The sequence below is a fragment of the Acomys minous genome (assembly GCF_964271855.1).
Source record: "Acomys minous genome assembly, chromosome: 14".
Taxonomy (NCBI): domain Eukaryota; kingdom Metazoa; phylum Chordata; class Mammalia; order Rodentia; family Muridae; genus Acomys; species Acomys minous.
This window is the reverse complement of record NC_140496.1, coordinates 102,776,899-102,804,847: the sequence shown is the minus strand read 5'-3', so window position 1 is coordinate 102,804,847 and position 27,949 is coordinate 102,776,899. Positions and strand designations below refer to the sequence as shown.

Here is a 27,949-nt window from a genome sequence, read left to right as displayed (position 1 = left end):
CTTTCTGGCCACTTGATTAACACAGAGGACAATAAGCACTGTACCAAAATAGGAGAAACTTTCCCTCAATTTATTACTTTACCAAAAAGCCACATTCCCAAAAGTTTTAGTGCTTTATTTTTGAGCATCCAGTTTGATTCGTATGGGATGTTTATCAACATTTGTTGCAGTGTTTAATATAAATGAGATCTGTAGAAGTCGAGATTATTTATACTAGTTGTTATTAATGAGACTGGGAATTTGTCTGTGTTCATTGTAATATTGACTAAATGACCACCTGTCTAATGTAAAGAGTCAAAAAAAATCTCAATGGTGTGATTTTCCTGTTTGTCAAATTTGTATACACACCTAGAGAGTAATCCTTAATGTGACGTTAAAACAGTGCCACATGCGTCCCCGACTCTGTGCTGCCCTCCAAAACTCCTTCCCCTTACAGCTTCTTTGCTCTTTTTCAAGCTCTAATTCTCCGAGTGGATAATTAACAGACCAGCGGAGCCATTTGTGGCAAAGAAGAGCCATAAGGGTGAAAATATTTCTTCACTGAATGATCTTTCAGAAGTAAATAATTACAAAGGAAAAAGATTTGGGATGACCGATCTAAATTTGAGGATAATTAGACAGAGTGGAGCATGAACATCGAAGCACTTGGCATGTACAATTCTCACATCATAACAAAACTAATTAAATATTTAGAAACCAAAATCCCCTCACAATTTGAAGAAAAATAACCCAGGACAAAAGAGTCTGTAACTTTGCAGATAATTAGCAAGGGCTATAGGAGAAAACGACATCACAGAACAGCTCTGTGGCTCCACAAGGTCACATCCTGTTACGCTGTCTCTTTTATACAGTCTGGTAACAAGTCTGCTGCTAATTTCATCTAACTAGGGCATCCCATAGTGATTTCCCATTTCCCTGGTTAAAAATGCGACAGCTTATGCAAGTGCAAACTGTAACAGGTTAACAATACTCTTATTTTTTAACAGTTTTTTTCAAATAGTAAAAGTATAAGTCTGGAGAATTTAGGTACAAAAGCAATACTTTTGAAATACTATTTTACTGTTTGAATTTTTGTCCCCACTTAAATGCTCTTATTCTTTTCATTAAGTAGTTAGACCTCATGACCCTATGAATGGGGCAGTCTTAGTGGCGTGCTTTGTAAATAAATGCCTCTGATTTCGCTAATAAAAGCAAGTGCATTTGTGTTGAATGTGCATTTCTGCAAACAAGAAACTTTGTTTTGGATTAATAAGGCTCAGAGTGAGTCAAACCTCATTTGCATTAAACTGACCCCAAGGTCCAGTAAAAACTGCAAGGAGTTTCAGTGGATCCTAAAACACACACAAGAAGTTGTTTTTAGCACGGCAGTGCCACTTCAAGATGCTTATTTTAATAATTAATATGGAATTTTAAGATAACCTTACAGCCTGCAAGATACAAAATGTATATGCTTTAGGCTCTGTGTATGTTGTGGTCGTATTTCTTGGCTCAGTGGTTTACTGTTCTTCAGACTGACTCTGGATAGTATAGCTGCACCTCTTATTCTTGTTTTCAGCATCTACAATAAATGGATTGATAGACCCTTAGCAATGATCTTATTACATAGGATTATTACGTAGGATTGTTACATAGGAACGTACATACTGGCTGACTTACCCAGAACTGCTTTTAAAGGGGCCCTACACTTCTCTTCCACACAACATTAACAGTCAAATAAGACCTTAGGTATTCCTAGCACAAAAACACACACTTGTTTTTATGGATATGTATGCAGTAAGTTAGATTTTATTGTTATTTTTTTTACAGTGGTTCACATAGCGGTTTCACAGATTTGATCACAACAAACCTGAAAAACAATAGTATATTAAGACTTTTGATAACATAACGTGTAGGAGATTGAGTAGTATACAATTTTAATTACCTAGTTTTTCAAATTATTTGTCTGTGCATGGCTAGTATGCAATGCCCTAGGTTCTGGTACAGTAGCGACTCTTTCAGGAATGATTTTGAAATGCATAGAATAAGACAATATTCTGTAACTCATACAAGCAGCAGCGTAGCATGCCTAAGGAATTAAGTTCTGTGTGAAACTCTTCTGGATAATACAAATTACAAATAAATCATGAGAACATATTTGTGTGACAAATGGGACTATCCTATGGAACTTTCCTTTCTTGCCATGTTAATTCCACATCATTTAATTTCCTAATGTCATGTTTACCTAGCAATTAGCTAAGCTCTCACATCATCATTAATACATATTTAAAGAAAGCAGAATCTGCTTCCATGGCACTGTGAAAGTTCAAATCATAAGAAGACATTTCACTATAAACTTTATTTCATGGAAAAGAAAGATGATTGTTTGGGCACTAATCAGCGTCCCTCCTGACCCGAGTCAGGATGTGATCTCTGTCTCCTTTTCTTGCTTGACTTGAGTACTTGGTTTGCATACATCTCTTTGCATTGGCTCTCACCTGCTCACAGATCACATGCTGTGTGTAGAGAAATGTAGTCTCAGCCTGTACTAAGAGGGGCAAAGGTAGGAATAATAGAACCAGACCATATAAAATGTTAGCATATGGGAGAATGATTACAATAAATAACTAACCTATACATTAAGTGTTTATTGTTTTCTTTCATGATATGAACATTTGTCCATACTAACAGGACTCTATCAGGCCAGGTAAACTTATTGACGCAGACTTGAGTGTCTGCTCTATGTTTTTTGTTTGTTTGTTTGTTTTGTTTTTTGTGAACCATGCTTATTTACAAGCAGAAATAAGCAGGTTAGATATTTACCATCATTTCCATCAATCAGAAACATATAGTGAAGACTTTTATGTTTATCATATGTTCACCTCCAATGAGTCTTACAAGCTTCCATATATATATACACACACACTATATATACACACTAATATATAAACATATAGACATATTAATATATACTTCAAATTCTATATTTAATATATTATTAAATACATATTAAATAATATGTATGTTCATATTACACACACACATACACACATTAGTTTCTGTTTCTCATCCACTCCTCTTTGCTGCAAGGCCTCTATATTTGCTCAGCCTGTGTCCTTGAATACAGTGAAGTGTACCATTGATGTTATTTATTTCTCGTTGTTGCTTGAAGCTCATGAATTAATGCTGTTCATACTCCACCAATTAGATCCTTTGCAGAGATTGGGCTATATGTGCTCTGCTTGTGTAGAGTATACAATTCACCAAGGATGTGAATATACATTAGCACCATGACTGCTTATAGTTGGCCCTATGAACAAGGTAACACTTAGGATCGTAACACCTTGAAAAGCCCATATTTCTTTTAGAAGTGAACATTTGAAGACTGAAGGTAGCTGGCAAGTGAGGAGCGTGGAAACAACAAGCTGATTATTGCTACTTTGTTGTAATTGAAGTTTAAAAATAGCAGATGCCAATTAGAGGAGGAAATTGTGGAAACAGTCTTCACTGAACACACACACTCAGTAAAGATTTGGACTAATTCTGCAAGATCATTTCAAATCTAAGCGAACCCAAATGCAGTTTCTGTCTGGATAATACCAAGCTACTCTGTTGAATCTTGGAGTATTTGTTCAAGTTGGTAGATTTTGCATTTTTAATCTTCCTTAGAACTGTGGTGAATAATGGCCCCTGGCAGGAGATAATGAAATTTTCTTAATTTATATTTTCAAGTAGAAGCTTCAATTGAAAATGGCATCCTATGGCCTGGAGACATAGCTCGGGTGCAGGTTCCAGGGGAGCGGCAGTAATAATGCGGTGCCATCGGTGATGGGGAACGGTGGGACAGTGAAGAAGTAATTTAAGGAAGAAAAGAAAATGCACCAAAGCTTTATTGTAGCATATCTAATGATCTGGGGGGAAGATTCCCAATGGTTTTTGGAGCATGACTGGAGAAGCTAATGTTATCTTGCCAAAACAGAAGCCTCTGCTTAATCAGCAGAACAAGACGATTGATTAAAACACCTCTCACAATAGATTACACGTGGAATCTCATCTCCATACTTTGCACTTGGTAAAGTGTAATAATGAGCACAAGATAATCAAAAGCAGAGGAGAAGCAATTTGTTGGGCATTGTACAATTCAAGATTAGCGTTGGAAAGGAAACAAGTTTGCATGGATGAGTTTAGTCTGCTTTTAAAGGCACACCCAGGAATGCGCACACACACGGTGCAGGGATTGCACTGGGAGAGGAAAGCACGTTCTGTGCCCCTGGATTTGCAGATCTGTGTTTTCTTCCTGTAAGTGGGGCATTGTTCCGGAAGCTTTCCACGTGGTAGGAATTCCTGGTTATTAGGCGTTGCACAAAGTTTGTCTTCCTTATCAACAAACTTCCAGCAGAGCAACACATTCTGTAGATGAGAAAGCTGAGTTCAGACTGGTTAGTGCACTCTTTATGGATTCAGAGTCTGCAGGCAGGAGCTTAGTACCCACGTCTTCATCGCGTCCAGGCATGTTGTTTTGACATTCGTCTTCCCACTTGGAGTACAATCTGTACTGTGCTGTATTGTTTTTCAATACACTTATGATTAATAGCATGTAAACCAGTAACTATTCTGCTTCCCCCCCATTAAAAGGCCATGTTTCTTCAATTACCCATTGTTAATTTGTGTGCAAAGTTTTTCTGAGGGCCAGTCAGAGAAGACCGAGCTGTCCTTGATCCTAATAATGCTCCTGCTTTAGCCCTTGACCACTGGGATTTCACAACTTGGCCAGGGTACACCTGTCATTTTCCAAATAATTTTGGTATTCCAATACGTAAATGAATATGCTTTCATAAAATACATTTTCACCAAGTACACATATTTTTCTTGAGCCAATTTGATTTTGAAAGTACTGTGGATGATTTTTTTTTAAATCAATATCAACATTGACTAAATATAGGGATTCAAGTGCATGTAACCACCCTATGGGTTGTGATGGCAAAGATATTTGTGAGTTTACTCATTGGAGTATTTTTAATTTTTTTCTTTTATCTATTGGGCATTCTCCTGAGCATTGGACAACAAGTTTAAATATTTGCTACAGTTTCTTCTGATAATGAAATATATTGATATTCTTTTCTGAATAGTTAGTGATTTCAGTGTCCAATCTCAATATTTGGGTTCAGGTGTTTGTTTTTTTTTTAGGAAAGATAGTTTGTTAGTATACTGTAGTGGGGAGGAGAGTGTTTTTTTTTTTTACAATAACTGGAGAAATACCCTCTGACTTTCTGATTTCTGAAAATTCAGGCTATGAAGATGAATATCTAACTTCATTTCTTACATTCCACTCCTGTTGGTTTGCATAGAAAGATTAGAATAATGGGCTTCTTATTATTGTTCAACATAAGGTATTTTTCTGTATTTAAACCCGTTTATAACATGAAAAGCGGGATTTAACATTTCTTTTAAAAAAATTTTTATTTTGTGTTTTTAGATTTTACTATTCTGAATTTTATTCTGGAACTCAGAATTAACCCAAAGCATCATTGCCGTAGTATCTTTGTCATGCAGTGGTATGCAGACCCTCAAAGCAGGCTGCCAGGCCCTATGCACCCCCAGCTCAGGTAAACCATGATTGGCCACACCCACTTAGCTCAGTTCTGAACGAAACGTGGATATCTCTGTACATCTATAAATCTCATCTTGATGTCCTGAGGTTGCCAGAGGGGCTCTTCACAGCTTAGCTTTGCCTGGCTGAAGCTGTAGGTTCTGTGGTTTCATTGAAAAGAAGGCTGACTGAGGGTTCATTCTACCAGTTTCAGAAGCCAGCAAGTCTGAGATGGCCATGGTGATGGTGCAGTCAACTTTCTTATCTGAGTTGAGAAGCACTGATCCTTTGCTGTTTTTCCGCATCCACCACCCAGGTGGCTCCTTTGCCCCGCGAGGCCATCCTTCACTTTGAAGGCCAAAATAGCACTGTTTTTTTTTTTTTTCCACAAACTGTTCCCCTTCCTCTTCAAGCTTCCTCTCATCTCTGTAAAGACAAGATTTGCCTTAAATCAGTCACCAGCAGAGCTGGTGGGAATGCCCGAAATCTGGCGTGCTCTGAATGAGCTCGTAGCTTCAGGAAAATCTATCCTGTAGAGTGTGACAACCACAGCTCCTCCAAGGCCTAAATTGTGCTGCAGAGCCACCTTTGCCCCAGAACCTGCCTCTTTTGAATTTAGTGCGTTCTTCATGTGACTGATGATTTTAAGAATAAGATATGTTTAAAAAATGTTAACGTAGGGCGTTAATATAATGATCCTCTTATTCTGCTATTTTCATGTGGTGATGTTTTGAGACATTTATTATTGGATGTATCATAATTCATGTGGAAATCTCAGCTGCAGTATGATGTCCCCCATATGTATATAGAGAAAGACCTCCTGTATTGTAGTCAGGTTTGCAGCCAAAATTAGTGTAGAAACCATATAAAGTCTAGGCTTTTTGTTTAGGTTTACTGTTGCCATGCTGGGGATCAAATCTCTGGCTTCTCTGGTCTAAGGAAGTGTCCTATGCTTGAATCCTACCCTAGATCAAGGTGATATATCACAGTAATTCAACATAAAGAACAATATACATTAATGTTTTGAATGTTGGGAGGGGCATTTTAGCACATTTATATTTGTTTTCATGGCCTCTTGCATCAGGTTATATACTCCAAAGTTTGGTAGGCATTATTTCCTCATGAGTTCACTCCAAACCATTACATCTATACCTTCTTAGAATTGAAGCACCTTGTTCACTTAATTAAGTCAATCTAAATGCTGAGAAAGACCAACAGTATTGTTTTATAAAATTTTCTGTATTACCTTAGGCCCGGCTAGCAATCAATCAAGACACAGACCCTTATTATATTTTAAGATAGCCTTAGTTAACCTGGGGCAGGGCAGATATCAATCCTCTACCTCCCATAGTGGGGCAGACATGGGATCCCTGTCTCAATCCCATGCCATCTGCTTTTAATAACATCTATCAAGCTACCTCCCATCCATAATACTAAATACTTGTCAATGTTCTTTATCTGGGCTGGATTCTCCATCCATGCCACCGGCCATGTGCTTCTCCTCCAGCTAACCCATGGCGGCCTTTTTCTCTTTACTTTAAGTCTTTTCCCTTTCTCCTTTTAGTGGCCTTTTTTTTCCAGGATCCCTCTCTCTGTTAGCCCCACCTATGCCCTCCCCTGCCCAGGTGGGATGGCTTTTTATTACGCAAAAGGTGGGTCAGACAGCAAGCAGTAATTAGCATCAAAATACATCAGACCATCCCCCAACACAACAGTTATAATGAATATAGTCCAGTATATATGTTTAATATATTATATATAGTTTTAAATTACATCCAACTTTGTAATACAGCCTTTAAAATAGTCAAAAATCTTAACTTCATATTTAATGAGTAAAAGGAATTTTAATTACTAAACAATTTAAAAAGGAAAACATTATTCCTTTTCTTCTGTCTATAAAGTAGGTGTATATGAGTCATATGCAAGTACGTCAATGTCATATTTACTTTGACTCAGCAATCGATGATTGGAAGGCCTGCTCAAAATAGGGGCAAGAGAAACACCTGACTCCATGAGCAAGCAAGATAAATTGGCATTGTAAGGTCCAGTTACGTGCTTAGATAAATCCTTCTCATTGTTTTCTGTCTTAAGTTTTCATAAAATTTTATGGAGAAAAGTTGTGGTTCCCATACTTATCCCTTTATTTTTTTCTGAACTATTTAAACCTTCCATGTTTTCTTTGTTTGTCCTCTTGCTGTTTAAAACTACCCCAGAGTCTCCCAGCACTGAGCTCTCCTCTCCTGAGGGTCCATGATGATTTTCCTTTCTAAGAAACTCGTGATGATCCCGTTCTGAGGAGCAGGCTCTGAGAGCCACTGCCTTAACTGGCTTCCCTGTTACAGAACAGCCCAAGAGCTATTATGATTACTGCCCAGGTTGCTGACAAGAGTGAAACCACAAGGTGTTCCCAAGGCATATCAGTGCTTTAATTGTTAGTGCAACAATGGTTTTGCACACATACACAGCTCCTTATTTGAAGAAAGAGAGATTCAAGCTCGATCTCCACCCTGTGTGGACACAGACTCCAGAATTATTTTCCTTTCTTGGCCTATGTTGCGTTTTCATTTCCATAGCAATGAAAATTGAAAGCCAAGCCCTTCGTTGGAATTGACTTTGCAATTGTAGCCATTTCCAGTTTTACCCACAGCACACAGACTTTCCCTCATGTTGAGAGCCCGCACTGGGCATCGCTGTCGTGAGCCTGACTGCTGCTGCACTTGACCTCCAAAGCTTCCATTCATCTCTGAATAAAGACACTAGTGTGCACAGCTGTGATTGTCATATCCTTTCATAATTAAGTTTTTCTTCTTTGTGATTCTATTCCTTTAGCCCAAAACTACAGCTTTTCTCAATATTAATTTCTATCTGTCTATACGTACATATATTCATGGAAAGATACATATTTAGGCTTAATTATACATTTAAAAACACTCATGGAGAATTAAAATGTGAAGTGAACAGTGGTGGTAAGTTGGAGGGTATGAATTTTTAAAAGTCTGATTATAATCTCACGCCTGACATTCTACACCACTGTTTTGAGAATCCTTTGCATTTAGAGAATTAATAAGGTCGGAACAAGTGCTGACTTTCTTCCCCAGTGTTAGTTTGAAGCCATAGGCTGTGGTCACACGGCAAACACAAAGTCCCTCAGAAACATACTAAACCTGGACAGCAAGATATATTATTTTCTAATGTTAGTCTTTTAAGCAAACTACCATGAAAGGCTGATGTGGGCTTTCCTCAGTTTGACTTCTTGCCAACCTACTGTGAGACTGAGAAATATAAACGAGTTCAAATCCCATATCACAGTTAAGTTTGTTTTCCAGATCACCTCTGTGCTTCTGGTGGGGAAAAATTTGAGTATCTTCAATGTATTCTGTTTTAATCTCTCTCTCTCTCTGTCTCTGTCTGTCTCCCCCCCTACTCTCTTTCCCTCTCTTTCACTCTGTACATGTATTAATTTTAAGGAGGGGAGAGGGAGGAAGAGAGGGAGCGTCAACAGAAGGCATCAAGATGTCAGATTCCCTGGTGCTGCAGTTCCAGTGGTCATGGGGCACCTGAAATGTGTTCTGTGAACAGAGCTCAGGGCTCGTAAACCTCAGCCATCTCCCCCAGCACCGTCATGTACTTCATTTTCCAGAAAATGATACAAATTACAAGTCTTTTCAACCACGTGGGCTTTCACTTTGTTTCCTAAGTGTTTTTAGTGCTTCTCAGCCTCAGTATGAGCTCTCTCTCCTCTTCTAATCTGCTGACGTGAAAGGAGGCCTCAGTAAGAAGGGGATGTAACGCTATGTGAAAAGTTCATTCACTAATTGAATTGTTACTTTGTGGGGTTTCTCCCAGTATATTTAAACCCTTGGAAAAGAAAGAGCAGAATATGACTGAATGACTATGAAATATAGACAGTGCGGGGATATGAAAGAGAATTTTAACGCGCAGGAGTTTGCTCTTTTTCCGTTCTGAGAAACGAGATCGTGCAACTTTAGGAGCATCCCTGTAGGTGTAAGAGTAAGTATAAGAGAGGACATCAGAAGAAGAGATGTGATGGGGACAACGGTAGGCTGGGGATTCCCGGAAGATCAACCGAGATTAGGAAGCATTGAGATTTCCGATTGTTATACCAAGATACCAAGAAAGACGAGAAATGAACCATCAGAGTTATGTTTCTGTGTGAGCTGAAACATTAGATGTTGAGCCATTGAAAAGTTTTAAGTCTACCCACTATATCTGTTAAGATGTCAATACGAAATGGTTTCTGTTATTCATGTTAAAGTAATTAATTTTATTAAGTGGTGAACCATAGGCAGTTTCTTTAAATGAGTGAAAGTTTTAAAAAAACGTGGCACTCAGAGGAAGGATAGCAGGCTACCAAGAAGAGACTTGATACCCTATGAGCATATACAGGGGGAGGAAGTCCCCCTCAGGAACAGTCATAGGGGAGGGGAATAAGGGGGAAATGGGAGGGAGGGAGGAATGGGAGGATACAAGGGATGGGATAACCATTGAGATGTAACAAGAATAAATTAATAAAGAAATAAATAAATAAAACATAGAAAGTAGAGAGCAAAGCATCATGTTGTAAGGGATATGCCACTTATAGTATCCGTGCTCTTGGAATTTATGGAGCAGGATGTCTTAAAAATAAAATACTATGTGAGTCTTTCTGAGTCTCGGTTAACTCACTCAGTATGATAATTTCTAGTTCCATCCGTTTGGCTACAAATTTCAGGATTTTCTTGCTTTTAATAGCTGAGTAGTATTCCATAGTGTAAATGTACCACAGTTTCTTTATCTATTCTTCGACTGAGGGACATTTAGGTTGTTTCCAGGCTCTGGCTATTACGAACCAGACTGCTATGAACATGATTGAGCATATGTCCGTGTTGTGTGGTGGAGCACCTTCTGGGTATATTCCAAGGAGTGGAAATAGAAGGATCCAGAGGGTCCTAGAAACCTACAAGAAGAACATCATGATGGGCGGATCTGGACCCAGGGGGCTCTGCTGAAGCTACTGCATCGACCAAAGACAACACATGCAGTAGATATTGAACCCCTACTCACATCTAGTGAAGGGACAGAACATTATCCACAGTTGTGTGGAGAGCGGTGACTGACTCTGACATGAACTCTGGTGCCCCATATTTGACCACTTCCCCTTGGTGGGGAGGCCTGGTAGCACTCAGAGAAAGAACAGGAAGGCTACAAGATGAGACTTGATAGGTTGTGATCATATGGTGGGGGAGGTGGTCCCCTTCTGTCACAGACCTAGGGGATGGGAATATGGTGAAAGATGGGGGGGGGGGAGGTACGGGAGGAGACAAGCAGGGGGATAAAAATTGAGATGTAATCTAAATAAATTAATAATAATTTTTTTTAAAAAAGGAAAATACATTGCATTATCTTAGAGACTGAGACCAAAGTTAACTATTTTCATGTTTACAATGTATCATTTTGGTCTTATTTACAATTTATTCAATACAAAGGAGTCACTGAAGTTCATTGTAATATATTTTAAACTTAACCCTGGAGACTTTCCTGATTTACTTCTCTCTAGGACAGTCCAGGGGTTCTGAGTCCCTGCGGCAGCAGTGCGCTTGACCTAACATGTCTCCCTGCTGGTGTGACTCTGCTGCCCACCGTCCTGGGGTTCCCTGTGCTGGAGGAGCCTGCTTCTCTCAGACTGCTTTACAGCGCTATTTTATACTTCGGCTATTTTATGCACCATAGACTCTTTGGTATTCAAATTGTTGAATAAATTTTATAATAATGCCCTGGTCCTGCTTGCTTTGCTTTCTTAATGTATATACTATCAAGAAGCGTAATGAGACCCCTGCAAACATTCCATTCCACTGTGCTGTAATCAAATCAAATTATAAAAGAAATAGTCCTTGCTTTTACAAGCCTTAAGAGAAGAACATCTGGGCCCATTTATGGAACTTAAGCAGCGTCCCTGCCTGGAATTCCTGTACCATTGGTGACTTAATGACGGTGACAACAACAATGAAACTACTTCTGTAGAGTAACATACAGGACACTGGGAGACCTTGTTCACAGCATTGCTTTTAATATCAGTGTTGAGAGCATCCCACTGTAGCACTGGGTACATAGTCATATTGCAGACAGGAGCATGGCTTCTGTGGAAAGCAGCAACAGGGCTTAGACAATCCTTGTGCTTCAGGCACTGGGCGTTTTTAGTACTTCTGCCATCTATGCAGGCCTCCACATGTCGGGTGGAAAGTGCTAGCAAGTACCTCATGTTCATGCGTGTAGACAGTGCCTACGTTAGAACATGTAGCTCAAACTGGATGAGGAGGCTAAAATCTGGGTCTTTGTGTATTCAGGTATGTTGTGAGCCTGTGCTTGATTGTACCTTTTTCTGGTTGTAGCTTTTAATTCTTTAAATACATTATGAAGGGGCCTGGTGGCTATGCCTCCCTCAATCCCCCAGGTATTAAAAAGAATTCCAATTACAACATAATAGCATAATGTATTTGAAGACTATCAACCTTTTTCTTTCTTTTTCTAGTTACAGTTTAGTGTGGCCCTTGATACAGAAATTAAAATACAAAGACAATAAGTATGTTTTATAGACGTCTGATATCACCTATTTTTTTTTGTTTATGATTCAGCTCTATATTATATTTCTTAAGTATGAAAAGCACATTGTTTCACAGGCTTGATTGATTCTGTTTTCCAGGTGCAACAATCGAACACAGTGTGTAGTAGTTACCGGGTCAGATGTATTTCCTGATCCGTGTCCCGGAACTTACAAATACCTTGAAGTTCAATATGAATGTGTCCCTTACAGTAAGTATGAAGTTTGTATTTTCTCCTTTCTCCAGCATTCCTTGTTGGATCTGAAAGACTACACATGTGAAAGAAGCGTATGTTTATGGCCCACAAAACCATTATGCATGCAAAGCACTCTCCGACTCGGGACTCCAATTAGCTTCATGAAGTGTGGAAGGGAGCCACAGTGTGATGCTGGCCAAGTGTCTGTCTGTGTTCTTAAGTGTTTGGCTTTTAAGGCTAGTGTTTTTCCAGAAAACAAACTTGAATTAGCTATTCAATAGGGCAGATAGAAATCTGTACTTTTGCCCAATACCAGTTGCTGACAAATTGGTTTGGCTCACAGTTTTCTGAAGAAGGAATTGACTTCAGTTCTAATCCTGAGGGACTTGAATGGCTACCTGCTGTCGTGGTAACACGAATGCTTGGCAAAAGCCACCAGAGCAGAAACTGAGGCACAAAGTTGTCCCCTTTCTTCCGTGTCCTGGAAGTACACAATTCTTTACCAGATCCAATGAGGAAGTCTTAATGCTTAAAACAAAGTCCAAAGTATGGAGAAGGCAGATAAAAGTCCTATACCTGTTTCTGTTTTCAACTGTTAGCATTATGTTTAAGATTTAAAATTCAACTGGAGATTTATAAGTAGGCCTTAGTATTTTCCTCCCAATATCAGAATGAATATTTCTCCATTATGTTTCATACACTGGATAGGGGAGAAAATAAATACTTTAGTAATTTAGACAATCTAAAAGTTTGAATATGTTGCCTAATCGTCACAAGCTGGTTTAGAAGTACCTGTGCTCTTTGCTTTTTAATGATGAATGAAAATTTAATGTGTCTCTTTAGTGCAGAGGCATTTGAAATAAGGGTGTTAGAACAGTACTTTTACTGATTTCAGAAACGTTCCTATAATCTCTACCAGAGAGAGAGAGAAATGCAGGCAGGTAGACAGACAGTTGGAGCTGGGTATGTGGCATATGTGTGTCTGAGGCCCAGCTCCTTGGAGGCAGAGCCATCATAGGGAACCCCGCCTCAACACAGAAACACCGAAAGGCCAAATTCTGCTAAATAAGGCAGATCCAACTGCGAAGACATGCTTTGTCCTCTCTGCCACAGTTTTGATAAGTTGAATTTGTGTGTGTGTGGTGTCTGTTAAAGGCCAAACACAGATTCTCTTTCTCTTCTCGCCCCTGCTCTGTGCTCCTGTGTCACGTGAACCGGATGCGCTTTGTGTTTTCAGCATCTTCTGTACCGTTCGTAGGACTGGAAGCCCCGAGTGAACTGTTAAAGCGTTGCTCCTGTGTAGTCCGTGGCTTTACTTAGTCTCCAGTGCCACTAGAGGAACACTGTGTTCTTTTGAGCTAACCAACATTTTTGTTCCACGAAGCCCCCTCTCCCTTGAATTCAGCCGGTTTCTGTTCTCAAGTTAGACAAGGAATGCAGCGCCCATTTCCAAACAGTGGAATCAGTCAGAGCTGCCAAGAGTGGTGTCTTTCCGCAACCTGGTTCCTGTAACCTAGCCTAAGACACTAAGAACAGTGTTAAGCAACATTACTTTCAGACTCTTAAGTAATTTCTTGCGCTGATTAAGAGAGAAAAGTGGGGATACCTTCTGGAACGTCTAACTTTCAAATTTTTACTTTTCAGTTCTCCAGAAGTATTGTATATTGTGCACTAAACTTGCAAATAGCTGTACTCACTCAGAGAAGTATCTGCTTTTTTGTTGTTGCTGTTGTTAATTTAGTTTTTGTCCTTCAAAATAAAAAAAAGTAAATCCAGAAATTAATTTGCTGTTGCCTTTCTAGATGTTTGCAAGGGGGCAGAAATAAGTCTATGGCTTTTTTTTTTTCTTTTTGAAGACTAGAAGTGGTTATCACTCCTTTATACCGCTCAGTAGTGACACACTATAAAGTACGTGACTGCAGCTCATCTTAAAACTGAACGCAGAGCCGCCTTAGATTATACCTAATCTTAAGAGGCATTTCCCCCCTTCTCCTTCTCCAGCTCCTGTCTATGATAACCTCTCCTCACATTGCTTTTATTTTAAGGGCGCAGCTTTGACCTTCCCTTAAAAAAATGCATTTGCTTTTCTCTAGCATTTACATACCCCTTTCTCACATTACTTAGATTTAAAAAAAAAATGTCACTGTCATATAAAGTTTATAATGTATGCCTTACCACTTAGTTTGTTTTATGCCAGTCTCTATCCATCACAAATCCTTCGGGAACCTCATAGACTCCAAACTGCTCCATCCTGTTCTAAACGATTTCAAGGATTTTTTTTCCCCATGACTTCAGAAAACACAGCAATAAATATACTCAGCAGAGAGCATTAGAAATGCCACCTCCCTGGTTGCCTTTGTAAACAGGCAGGCGCACTATATGCGCCCTTTTACATTTGTCTGGTTAACACTGCATCAACATCACACGCATGCAAGTTATTATTTACTGTGTAGAGGATGCAGGTATCGCATCGCGTGAGGCATCACCTGAGTGTACATTTCAAAGGTCTTAGGGACCGTACAGGAAAAAGGAGATTTGTCAGACTGGACTTTCACATTCTATAAGCAAGCATTGCTTTTCAATCTTGCACCTACTTATTTTAAATTGCCACAGCATGTAAGGATTTTATTCTAATGTTACCTACAAGTTCATTAGGTGAGAAAATTCCTTTTATGTTGATGAATTAAATTACTATCACTGAATAAATGTGAGATTATTTCAGACGAAATAGTGTGTCACTTCAGGTACAGAGTATGTAGGCTTTACTCATTTTAGGTTAGTTTGCTTTTTTTTTTTCTATTTCTATTTCTTTTTTTTTTTCTTTTCTTTTCTTTTTGTTTTGTACATCCACGGAGTCCTCTGCGAGTGTTGGTGGGTGTGTACTTGTGTGTTTGGTTCATAGAATATTAAATATACCCTTATAAATTACTCTTAAGACAAGTTGCATATATTTAGTATGTGAATCTGACCACAGATTATTGTTAATTTTACTTTATTTTTATTTTCAACGTAGAATTTTGGCTGATTTGACAGATGTCTACACTTTTTGATTTCGTAAAAAGTCTTTCTATGGAGATTTTTTTTCTTACAAAACTCCATCAATCATCAAACGTTTTACTTATTTTTAAATTTTCTTTTACCTTTCTCAGTTTTCATTGCAATTATAAATTGTATAAAATTGATGCCCATTGTCTTTTCCCTTACATGGTATGGTTCAAATAATAAATAAATGAAGATATTTATGTTTTATGTTTTGTTCAGTGACTGTACTACAATTTTTTACTGCATCAAATAAAAATAATCCAGTAATCTTTAGTGAATGGACAATACAAGATACATCTTTTTACTTTTTATTGAACTTATTTTAAAGTTCTCTTGTAAATAAGTAAACATTCTAAGAAGTTTTATTCTGATTCTCATACTTAATTGCTTTACGTGAGCAAAATCATTGTTTATTTAAGGAACAATACAGCTGTGTATAAATCCAGTCTGGGCAGCCTCAGCACTAACCACCCTTCTCATCCTCCTCTTCCCTCACCATGCCCATCTCTTACTGATTCTGAGCAGATGCAATATGCCCCTTATGGAGAAGTGGCCTCAGGACCGAGTGTTGCTTCCAAACAGCCCACTGCACTTCTCCTGTCTTCCTCACACAGTCAGAATCACGCAGACCAGAGCAAGTGCACTTCCTGAAAGTGTGTGAATAGACCATGTTGGTGAAGCAGGCTGTGGCTTAGTTTAGAAATTATATGCTGTTACCATGGCAAAAACAGATTTTTAAAAAATATTTTTGTGATGTTTCTCTCAAAGGAGTTCCGGAAGGTCACTGTTTTATCTTGACGAGTAATTATAATTCTAAAAAATATGTAATCAAGCTGAGATTGTAATAAAGTGTGCAACTGCACTCTGAGTAATCAGTAGTCACAGTCGATGCGTTTTGAAAGGGAGGAGTAGGAAGAAGCTCAACAGAGTCACTTTATAATACTCAGGCAACAGATTTGAGCCTGCATGCAATCCAAGAGTTGCGTTGTGTGGGTTCTTAAAACTGGAGACTGTGTGTCAATGAGAATTTTGTTGACACCTTCCTAAGTGTGCAGTTCACCTCTGTAGCCACACAGGGATCTCCCCACTCATATCCTGCCCTGGCCACATCTGCCCTGTGAAAGCTTTCCCTTGTACGGGGTCTGTGGATTGAGGTACTTGCTGTGAATGCTGGGTATGGTGGCTGTTGCATGCTAGCTTGCTTTCTATGTTAATAAATGATCGTAGAAAAATGTCATAATAAGCTAACCATAATTCTTTCTTCCTTTTTTTTCCCTGCCACCTGTGCTTGCTTTTCCCTTGTATGTATTTTGCTTACTTTTTTTATAGACTTAATATTACACTTTTGATAATTATATATATATGTGATATGAAAATTTAAGTTACAGTTTTGTACTTTAAACTATATGTAGATTTGCTAAACTAAAGTATATTTGCTGATGCTTAATGGAAATTATCTACCCCATCAAAATATCTATTGGGTAAGGGAGATTTATATATTCCTGGAAATGGGGGCATTTTGTTAAATGGCTAAGGCATATTTGTAGAAATAGGAAATAATAGAAAAATAATCAAAATGTACTGAGATGCATGACTGTGTAGTTTTTTTTTTCTTATCTAAATATCTCTGGGGGAAATGTAGCCATCTCAATATTTATTAAAGTTGGCTGAAACTCCAAAGTCAAGTTGGCATCTTATAAATGCACTTTACTGCCATGCCTATGTAAGTAGGGAGAGTTTGATAATTAAGCTCACACAGACCAAATGGAGATGGCACACCTGTGCATGCTTTTATATCTGTGATGTACATACATAAAGGAAAACTTGGTCAGAATGCTGGGTGCCCAGGAGTTGTTTAGCTTGCATTAGTGAAGTGTTTCATTATTTATTCAGGCACACTAAGTGAAGCAGCATGCCAACTTATTTGTATTGCCTCCTTAATCTACTAAAATGATTGATCCATGTTCTTTTATGTAACTTTAGAATCTCTCTCCTGCTAGGTCCTCCTGTGTGTTTCTCTTTATCCAAAGTAGTACAACTCCCTTATTCTTCCTATATTTAGCATCTATTACGAATTCAATCTTAGACTAATAGTCAATTTATTTTTAATCTTTTTTTTTCTTTTTTTCCTTGCACTTTTTTTTATTTTTTCTTCCGATGCTTAAAATAGAAGTGGAGCAAAAAGGTAAATAATGTATACAGTCTCAACCCCAGCTCCCTGTTATGTGCCTTATGGATGTGACCCTTCTCCCTCCCCTTTCCCCGCAACACTCCTGTGTTAAAATGATCAGCAGGTCCTCATAATGCACCTCATAAAGACGTCAGCTGTTCACAATGAAATTGTATGACTGCTAAATCTGGTGATGGGGTAAAATTCTGAGCTCGGCGAAGGGGAGCTGCCCTTTTCTGTTTCTTCTCTACCCTCTGTCTCTTTCTCTGACACCCTCGGATATTTTCTTGTTATTGAAGTGTCATCTTGCCTGGCTTCCAGAACCCTCTCCGTAGCATGCCATGGTGACAGGGTCTCCTGGTCACCTCTCCACGCTTCCCTTGTGTTGACTGCTCTCAGCTCTCGATTGCATTTTCCTAAAATTTATATTCTTCAATTTGAAGCACCTGTAACTTCTATAAAAAGTTCAATATAAGTCTTTGCATCGAGCTTTCTGCTTTATTAGTTTTGTTCTGTGGGAGGTGGAAAGGTGGACTAGGGGTTAGAAGTTACAGTGTCTGGATTACAATAAAAAATATTTAACCGCTTTTAAGAAAGGCTCCAAGTTTTGATGCATTCATTACCAAATTATTAAATGAAACTACAGTTTAGAAATTACGTTTTATCTTAGTCATCAGCGATCCCAGACATAGGCTTATATTCGTGAAAGTAAGTGCCAGCCATATATACTATGATACCTCGATTAGAAAAACTCTGGGAAACAAGGGCAGTGTGTATAAAGTTTTAAAAATTGAATGTTGAGTAAAGTGGATTTTTCTCTCTCGATTTGTGATCAGTAAAAATGTGTGGCTGCCTGTGTCGTCATTTTGACTTTGCTTCCTTCTTGTCTTTTCTCTGTGATGTTAGTTTTTGTGTGTCCTGGGACCTTGAAAGCAATCGTGGACTCCCCCTGTATATATGAAGCTGAGCAGAAGGCAGGCGCTTGGTGCAAGGACCCTCTTCAGGCTGCAGATAAAATATATTTCATGCCCTGGACTCCCTACCGCACCGACACTTTAATTGAATATGCCTCCTTAGAAGATTTTCAAAACAGCCGCCAGACAACGACGTACAAACTTCCAAACCGAGTAGACGGTACTGGGTTTGTGGTATATGATGGAGCTGTCTTCTTTAACAAAGAGCGAACAAGAAATATTGTGAAGTTTGACTTGAGGACTAGGATTAAGAGTGGCGAGGCCATAATCAACTACGCTAACTACCACGACACATCGCCCTACAGATGGGGAGGGAAGACCGACATCGACCTGGCCGTGGATGAGAACGGCTTGTGGGTGATCTACGCCACTGAGCAGAACAACGGGATGATCGTGATCAGCCAGCTCAACCCGTACACTCTTCGATTCGAGGCGACGTGGGAGACAGTGTATGACAAGCGCGCAGCATCCAATGCTTTCATGATCTGTGGGGTTCTCTACGTGGTCAGGTCAGTGTACCAAGACAATGAAAGCGAAGCAGGCAAGAACACAATTGACTACATTTACAACACGCGCCTAAGCCGGGGAGAGTATGTAGACGTTCCTTTCCCCAACCAGTACCAGTATATCGCTGCAGTGGATTACAATCCGAGAGATAACCAACTCTACGTATGGAACAATAACTTTATTTTACGGTATTCTCTGGAGTTTGGTCCACCTGACCCTGCCCAAGGTAAGAATGTTTGCTGTTAATTCTCCATGGCTTGCACTGCTTACTTTCCAAGGACTTTTTGGTTTTTCTCACTAGTTTTTCTTCCCCTCATAGTTAAATCACAAAGGATGATCTGGTATATGTCACAGCCCTGTTTTGTGCTGTTTTTATTTTGTTCCTTTACATGTTGGTTCCAAGAAATCATAGCATTACCCAGTTTCGGTTTAAATTGCTAAACACATAGTAACACCTACAGACTTGTTAATGTTCCTCTTCCCTCCCTGTATTCTAAATTGATTATAGTGTGTGCTCAGACCTTTTAATATCTTGGCATCAGTGGTTAAGGGAAATATATGTTAGGATGTCCCAAGAGAATGAATAGGTTTGACGTGTCTGGCCAGGGCTGTGTGTTCTGAAGTTCTGACAGGGTAAGAGAGGGCATCTTCAGACTCTTTCCACTTCCATCATGTCAAATGACACATTTTCATTTCCTGATGAATTATTGGCCATTTTAAATCTGCGCTTCTGGAACTCTAACTGGAACACAAAGGCTACATGTTCCAGTGACTGCACATGATCTGGGACAGTGCTGCCAGCATTGTCTTCATGACGTAGTTAACCTTAAGAAGAAAAACTATCTTCCAAAGAAGTGAAGAAGTGTTAAGTTTTTGGAAATATATTTTGATTTACCAAATGATTTCAGTTCTATGAGGAAATGGTTACAGCTCTAGTTATGTCAGGTACATACATACACACACACACACACACACACACACACTACCTCAAACTCAGAATTAATGTATTATCAGAGAATGCATACTAATCATGTCTTTTCAAATGAACAGTAATGTGGGTTTGAGATATAAATTAATATTGCAGCTCACTGAGAGGAAACTGGGGTTTTCAAGTTGGGAAGTTACTCAAAAAATTGAAAACTGAAAATTTTGTCAAATGATGAAATTCCTCTTTTCACAGACATGAAACCTACCCTTCTAGTAAGGCACTGTGCTCAGATAAACTCACTCTCAATGACATACAAACACTAGTTTCTAGATGTGTTATTAATAACTTCTGAATACTATCATATGCTCAGGACCTTAAAAGGGGAAGTGAGAGTATAATTGAATTTCAAATTTGAGTCTTTGTTGAGTACCAAAATACGTGTTGCGTTTCAGTTCTAAAGAACGATCGTTGATGACACACTGATGAATCATGTGCCTGGAGATTCCTGGTGTAAAAATGCGCCTGTAAAATCTGTTGTTAAATTTTCAACAGAGAAATTTTGTTTACCAGCATAAATCTGTACCGAGCCTCTTGGAATCAGTTGTTTTAAAGTATACGATGTCTATTTTCTCTAGAGGCTAGCAGTTTGGGTTGCTTCCTGCATCTTAAGTTTTATAAAAGCTACGACTGTGCTTCCGTTTCATCCTTCAGGCTTCTCAAAAGGCAGACCTAACGCACTGACAAGCTTCAGACATTGGCTACAGTTGTACGGAACCCTGTTCACCTTTGTTTGTAGCTTGCTCCACGCTAACAACTGTTTTATTTGTTCTGGGTGGCCATAAATCATTCTTCCTCCTTAGGAAAAAAAGAAAGTGGGAAGGGGGGAGAGAGAAGGAGAGAGAGAGAGAGAGAGAGAGAGAGAGAGAGAGAGAGAGAGAGAGAGAGAGACAGAATGCCTCTAACAACTACAAATTCCTAATCAATAGTTGAAGGGAGAAGGGCAGCGTATAGATTCTGTTCATTGAGTATAGATTGTGTCCAGCATAGCATGGTGATCACCTACTTGTTTCATTAAATATGATAGCAAGCAGCAATGCTTTCCCACATGTCATCTATGTGCTAGTATATTTTGTGGTGTAATGCCCATCAAAAGCTTTATTAATTTAGTGTTTTTCAGAAAGAGTTTTTTTCCTAGTGTTAGAAATGAGACATGCAGCAAGTGAGCGTTCCCTTGACAGTGTTTCATCCTTCCAGATCGTTAGCCGTTCTTCCATATTCCCAGAACATAAAAATTCATATTGACCCCTTATTAAACCCTAAGTAATAAAACATTTTACCTGACCTAAATTTTTCTTGATGCCGTTTGACCCATATTCTTATTCTCTCTCCTTATACTGTATTTTCTGTTGCTTCAAAAGACTCGTCTCTCTCTTCTGAGGTGTGTGCTCTTTGTATGCCTGGAGGTGGAGGTCTCACAGAACTATTCTGGCCAATAGGTCAAGGACAGACCTTGGCCTTTCCAGAAGCAAGACAAGAAATGGATAAGGCAAAGGGGTGGGGCAGTCAGAAGAATTAGTTCTTTGCTTTCCATAAGCCAGTGACTGGCTTGTGCCCCTAAAGCCCATATATAAGTCTTTAGATTACTGGGTTCTCAGGAAGCAGAGGCTACAGGATTTAAGACAAGCCTAGCCTATACAACTAACAAAACAAAACAATAAATATATATGGGGAAAACAATTCTATCGGCTGTGGATTTTATGTGGCAAAAGGTATAAAGGGTGCTGAGAAATTGTCGTCCATTTCCCGTGCTTTGTGGATCGTGTTGGCTCATCACGTCCGACACTCCCCTCGGCGATGGATCAAGCCTCTCCAGTTTCTGAGTCATAAGTTTCTGTCTCCAGATCACTCATGTACATACACACATACACACATACATACATATGTGAGTGTGTGTACATATATATTTGAATATTTAGCTTTTGCTCACTGCCATGAGTCATTTTCTTTGACCTTCTAAAACTCCATCCATTTTTTCCGCTCTCTAGAACAGATCTCAGAAAAACCCTTTTTGGTCCAGTTTTACCTCTTCTTTCTATCCCTATAACTTGATATTTCTTAATCATCCTACAGGTCTGATATCCCAGATATTAATAACAAAATACTCCGATCTTTACTCAGTTTGGGGCAGATCATGCATATTTGTTTGTCTTGCCTATGAGAAGTCTGATAGTTCTAGAACAGGGAGTTGTATTTTAGCAAAGGAGCCATTTTTTATGTTTTTATAAATATTCAACATATCCCATTTTATGAATATCTTCCCACTGATAGTAAATGCCTTTCATACAACAACATGAGGGCAAATTTAATGGATGTGTACTTTACCTCGGCAGCCTATCTGGGTGGTATACTATCTGGGTGGAGGTCGTTCATTTAGCAGTGGATGAACTCTTGGGCATCCTAGGAGGATCATGGCACTTATGTACTTGGATGCTGTTCTCAAACTGACAGAGGAAGAGCCTGCTTAACATGGTGGACAGCATCCTTTCCTACTCATTCAAGTCTCCCTGGGTACCCAGTCAATGTTCCTTAGCACTGATTCTTTGTATCACTCAAACGATACATGGAAGGCAGAGTGCTAAATTAGCCCAAATGAGTGTTTGCTAAGATGCGCTAATTGAACAGAACCTTATTTTTTCTTAAAGGGGGGGTTGGTATCCGTATAAGAAATATTTTGGGCTGCTCTTCAGAGAGCGTTCTCAAAGTTTGAACCTTTTGTCATGTTCAGATTAAAACTTTACATATCTCAGAATAAGGGCAGGTTAATTTGTAGGACTGACTGTCCTTCCTCAGCCGTTGAACAACCTCTTACCTAGAAAAGAAAGATCAAACATTTAGGATGATAACCAGGTGACCTTAAACCAATCACCTGACTCCTTCTTGTGCGTGAAAAGATAATTTGTACCTGCTTCATGGAGCTGTGGTGAGACTTGATCTGTTCATCCAGACTGTTGGTTGTCATGACAATCTGGCTATGAACGCTGAAGAACTGCAACCAGCTTTTTATCATTGCCAGACGCTTCCCTGTCATTTGTCTCAACTCATGGAAAGAGTTAATGATTTTTATAAACGCCTCTTAAATACTAAATACAAAGCCTTGTGCCTTGAAATCTCACTAAATTTCAGTCTTCTAAACTCCCACAAATCCTAGTTGCTTCCTGTGGGTTAGTGTGCTGACGAGGAATGCATGGCTGTAGTATGCTCCATGAGATTCTGCGAATCCAGTGGTGATCTTGTTATTTACTTTGCTTGGTCTTTACTGATGCTTAGCTAACAATGAGTAATTGTGGTATTAATACACACCTGAGCGCTCCCATGTGTCCTGATTAGTATTGTGTGAAGGGACACATATGGGGCTATAACTCCAAACTGGTTTTCCTGCCCTTTTCTCAGTTCCCCCTGATTCCTCGTTCTCTCTTCAGGACTTGATTCCGCAGCAGTCATTTGACACTTTTGCTAAAGATTAGGATGCTTTGACAAATGTTAATTGAGAAAGCACTGAAAGCCTCGCTGCATTGTAATCAAAAGAAAATTACACAGGTTTAACAAGGTGTCAGGAGGGTACATTTACAGACAAAGACAGACAGGTTTGAGCAGTTTTCCACGGCAGCAGGCTGGGCATGTTGTTTGATGTACATAGACGCTTCTCATACCACCAATCACGTTAGCCTAGAAATAAGTCACATGCTTAAAAATTTCCCAGTGAGCTGGGAGGAGGAAGGACCTGAGCGTAGTGCTTTTAATGATAGCTAGAAGTTCGCCACACCTACAACACCAGACTTAAAACCACCTTTTAATTAACATATTCTCAAACATTAAGCATGATATAAGCATTCATAAGGTAGAGCCTCAAGTAGTAAACATGGTAGTCATTTTGAATGTACTTTTTAATATTCAGTATTACAGCTTATTTCCTGTGTATAAGTAAAACAAAAACGCTTTCTTTAAGTCACAGGTTCATTGTACATAGTAAGGGTTTTTACCAAGATATTTTCATTTGAGCATACCACTGTTAATATCTTTATAATTAAAAAATAACTTACTTGTGTATTTTAAACTCAAGGCACCCTATAAGTAAGACTTTAAGAATAAATTTGTAATACCTGTGGATAAAACTTTCTGACAGATTTTAAATGTTAGCAAATGTTTGCAGACAGATTTTTTGATGCTTTGTTCTTAATAGAGAATTACAGTTGAATGCTATTGTCTTAAAATCTAGTTGGTTTAACTGTTTGAAAGAAAAGTTAGACAAAAAACAACAACAACAACAACAACAACAAAACAAAACAAAAACCAAAAAACAAAAAACTTTCCTGGCAACAATTTTTTGTTCGTTTTGAAATCTGTAAGTATAGCTATTTTACATTCTCTACTGCGGGTCAGTGGGATAATGAAAGGCTGATACTTTGAACTCGTGGTCTGTTCTAAGCCCTGTCTGGGTAAGAGAATACATGGGGAGCTCATCCCACCTTTGCACAGTAAAGATGCCAAGCCCAGAGCAGCATAAGTGTGCCAAACTTATCTTCTGTTTGGATGCAACCAGGCATGCTCAAAATCCCTCAAGCAAGAACGGCTGCTGGCTGAAAGATGTCAATGTTTGTTTTCCTGCAGGATGTAGAGTGGGTGACTTCAAATCTTTTTATCATCCTAATTATCCATAATTGTCAAAATTTTCCTCCTTGATCTTTTGAATTTGTTTATAAAGTGTGTTTGTATAGTATAAGTTTCCTGCATTTTCCTTCATTTCTTTAGAGCAGAGGTTGTCAACCCATGTGTTGCAACTCCTTGAGGGTCAAATGACTCTTTCACAAGGATCACATAGCAGATATCCTGCAAATCAGATTTATAATAGTAGCAGAAGTAGAGTTACGAGGTAGCAATGAAATAATTTGTGATGGGGAGTCATCACAACATAAGGAACCGTATTAGAGAGATGAAAACCACTGCCTTAGAACTTTAGAGAGAGATTACTCTTAAACCATGTGGCTATATTTCATGAGAGTCAAGCTACTATCTAGCTTTAAACGATCATCTTTTAACCTTATTAATAAGTTGTAATAGACATGACTTTTTTTCCTTCTCCTTTCCTACTATAATGTCGTTTGTTGATTTGGGGTATATGGATGGGTGAAGGGGTGTGTGTTGTGTGTGTGTGTGTGTGTGTGTGTGTGTGTGTGTGTGTGTGTGTGTGTGTATGTATGCATACATTCGCGTACACGTGCCTATAGGTGAGCATGAGGGTGTGTTTGAGATTAATACACTCATCTTTTTTTCATAGTGCCTACCACAGCTGTGACAATAACTTCTTCAGCTGAGCTGTTCAAAACCACAGTGTCAACCACAAGCAGTACTTCTCAGAGAGGCCCCGTGAGCACCACAGTAGCTGGACCTCAGGAAGGAAGCAGAGGGACAAAGCCACCTCCAGCAGTGTCTACAACCAAAATTCCTCCTGTAACAAATATTTTTCCCCTGCCAGAGAGATTCTGCGAAGCGTTAGACGCGAGGGGAATAAAGTGGCCTCAGACACAAAGGGGAATGATGGTTGAGCGGCCGTGTCCCAAGGGAACAAGAGGTATCTCCTCCAACATGCAAGCCACACTTTGTACTTTTAGAGTCGCTTCTTAAAGACAATGAAACAGTTCCATTAGAGGGGGATTGTTACACTAGCCAGTTTGATTTTTTTCATTACATTATTAATATAGTTTCTTTACACAGTGGAAGGGGTTTTAAACTGTGAAAGTCACTTAAGGTCAGAGGTACAAAATTACCTCTCCCAGTTCCTGTGTCAAACCTAAGGACTCCAGGGAGGCTCCCTACTATAAATATCACTTTGGATGAGTCCCAAGGAAATGCTTTTTTGGCATTGCTACTCTAGGTGTCGGAGAGCCCATGTGCTCTTTCTATTTACTATTTATAATTTTTCTCATTGCCTGCTACTACTTTTATTAGCATTTATTCAAAATTTAACACACAGTCTAGGATCATCATAGTCAATTTCCCAAAAGCATTCAGAAAAACGGCTTCAATTTCACCATTGTTTTCTGCGTCTGTTGCAGGAACGGCCTCGTATCTCTGCATGCCTTCCACAGGAACATGGAACCCTAAGGGCCCTGATCTTAGCAACTGTACCTCTCACTGGGTGAATCAACTGGCTCAGAAGGTGGGTTGGAATGTTTTAATGTGATAGGTTGATTGAGGGCTGGAACTTCTAACATAAATAATTTAGTTTTCTATGTTAAACCAGTCACCGTGGTTCTTTGTTCAACATATAAGCTTTAAAAAAAATAAGCATAGTTTCATCTGTAAACTAGTCATTGAATGTTAGAGATGTTTGAGGGTATGCTGCTTTCTGTGTTAAGCTGTTTAACAAATGCATACTTGTTTAATTTCATTCACATTTAGTTTGTTCTGGTTCTTTTGATGTTCATAAGACAAATAGTGTATTGGCCCAATAAATCAAGTGTCATTAAGTTTGCAACTGAACCCACAGAATGCAAACAGATGTCTGTATCACACACGATTACAACTCAGTGAGTAAAAATGACCCTTTAAAAGGCCTAGAAATCATTCTTTTGAATTTTGCATTGTAATGTAGTACCTTTTTATTTATTTTTTCCTGCGTGTACCTTTTTTTGAAATTTAGACATTAGGTGATAATGCATGGTATCACAGTGACTGTCTTATGATTAAAAGCTACATCACTGGAATAAGTAAACATTTTAAAATAGCAACTTAAAGTGGTTACAGGGAAATAAGAGGTGACTGAAAAAAAATTAAAGCATGTTGCCCCTCCTCCCCCTTTTGTTTCCTTTTTTATGTCTGGTTAAGAGAATTTCTTTCCTGTGTTGAGGATCTAAAAGCCTTTAATCTTCCGAGATGAAGAGAAAGTTATTGGTCTCAATTAGTTGCAGATTTTTTTTTGACATATTTGCAAGTATTTTTTTCCCACCACAACGGAGGTGCTTAAAGAGAACTAAATGCCAAAGGTGATAGAGTCTTACTGAGATGATACAAATTGTCGTTCCAGATCAGAAGTGGAGAGAATGCCGCAAGTCTAGCCAATGAGCTGGCTAAGCATACCAAGGGGCCTGTGTTTGCGGGGGACGTGAGCTCCTCGGTGAGGCTGATGGAGCAGCTGGTGGACATACTGGATGCTCAGCTGCAGGAGCTGAAGCCAAGTGAGAAGGATTCCGCCGGCAGGAGTTATAACAAGGTAGGACCTCTGCGGCTGCAGGACACGGGTCTCAGCGAGCGCGTGGCGGCGCTCTACCCTGCCACACTTGGCTGCCAGGCACCCGGACGCGCTCTTAGAGACCTAACGCCCCAGTTGGCTCATTTCTCAGGAAGAATTACTGAAAAAAAAGGAGCAATGTTCTCCTCTCCTTCAAAGTTGTAAATGGCATCTACGGTGCCAGTTTTTACTTAATGTCAAGCACATCCATCTCAGTATGGTCAGTACTGTTGCTGCAGAATTAGCATGTGTACCTAGGTTGGTTATATGTTACATGATGAATGAACTGTATGAAGGCATGCAGCTCTTAATGCTTGGAGCAAAGTGGGACACAGTGGTATTAGTGGTAGCTTTGGGGAGAAGAATGGGTCCATTTTAGAGAGAATGCTATTCATACCACTAAACTTTCTTACTAAGGTGAGTGTGAATGCCACTTACCATATTGTGTTTATATTATGTTTATTCAGAGTTAGTCACAGATAAGTGGACTTGGTTTTTTTTTTTAATGACAGTATATATATTTTTCTGTTGTAAATTTTTAAATGACATTGAGAAAACAGAGCTAAAACCTATAGGCAGATAGCTTTGGCTGTGAGTGGGGCTTGCCTGGATGTCCACAGGATGTTTGTACATAGTCAACTTGGAACTCAGGAACATCAACTAGATTTTTTTTTTTTAG

General features: G+C 39.1%; 1 protein-coding gene across 26 annotated transcripts in view; it reads left to right on the top strand.

The window, feature by feature from the left end:
- The window catches only part of ADGRL2 (adhesion G protein-coupled receptor L2), a 504,554-nt gene that overhangs the window by 441,060 nt on the left and 35,545 nt on the right, over positions 1-27,949 (top strand). For 22 of the 26 annotated variants that reach the window (XM_084756886.1, XM_084756874.1, XM_084756891.1 and 19 more), the window contains 5 exons: positions 12,267-12,376; positions 18,480-19,280; positions 25,318-25,611; positions 26,096-26,199; positions 27,067-27,252. In XM_084756886.1, the coding sequence (XP_084613012.1) occupies positions 12,267-12,376; positions 18,480-19,280; positions 25,318-25,611; positions 26,096-26,199; positions 27,067-27,252 (1,495 nt within the window). The remainder of the gene's footprint in view (positions 1-12,266; positions 12,377-18,479; positions 19,281-25,317; positions 25,612-26,095; positions 26,200-27,066; positions 27,253-27,949) is intronic. The other 4 variants (XM_084756873.1, XM_084756880.1, XM_084756877.1 and 1 more) reach the window with 1 other exon arrangement.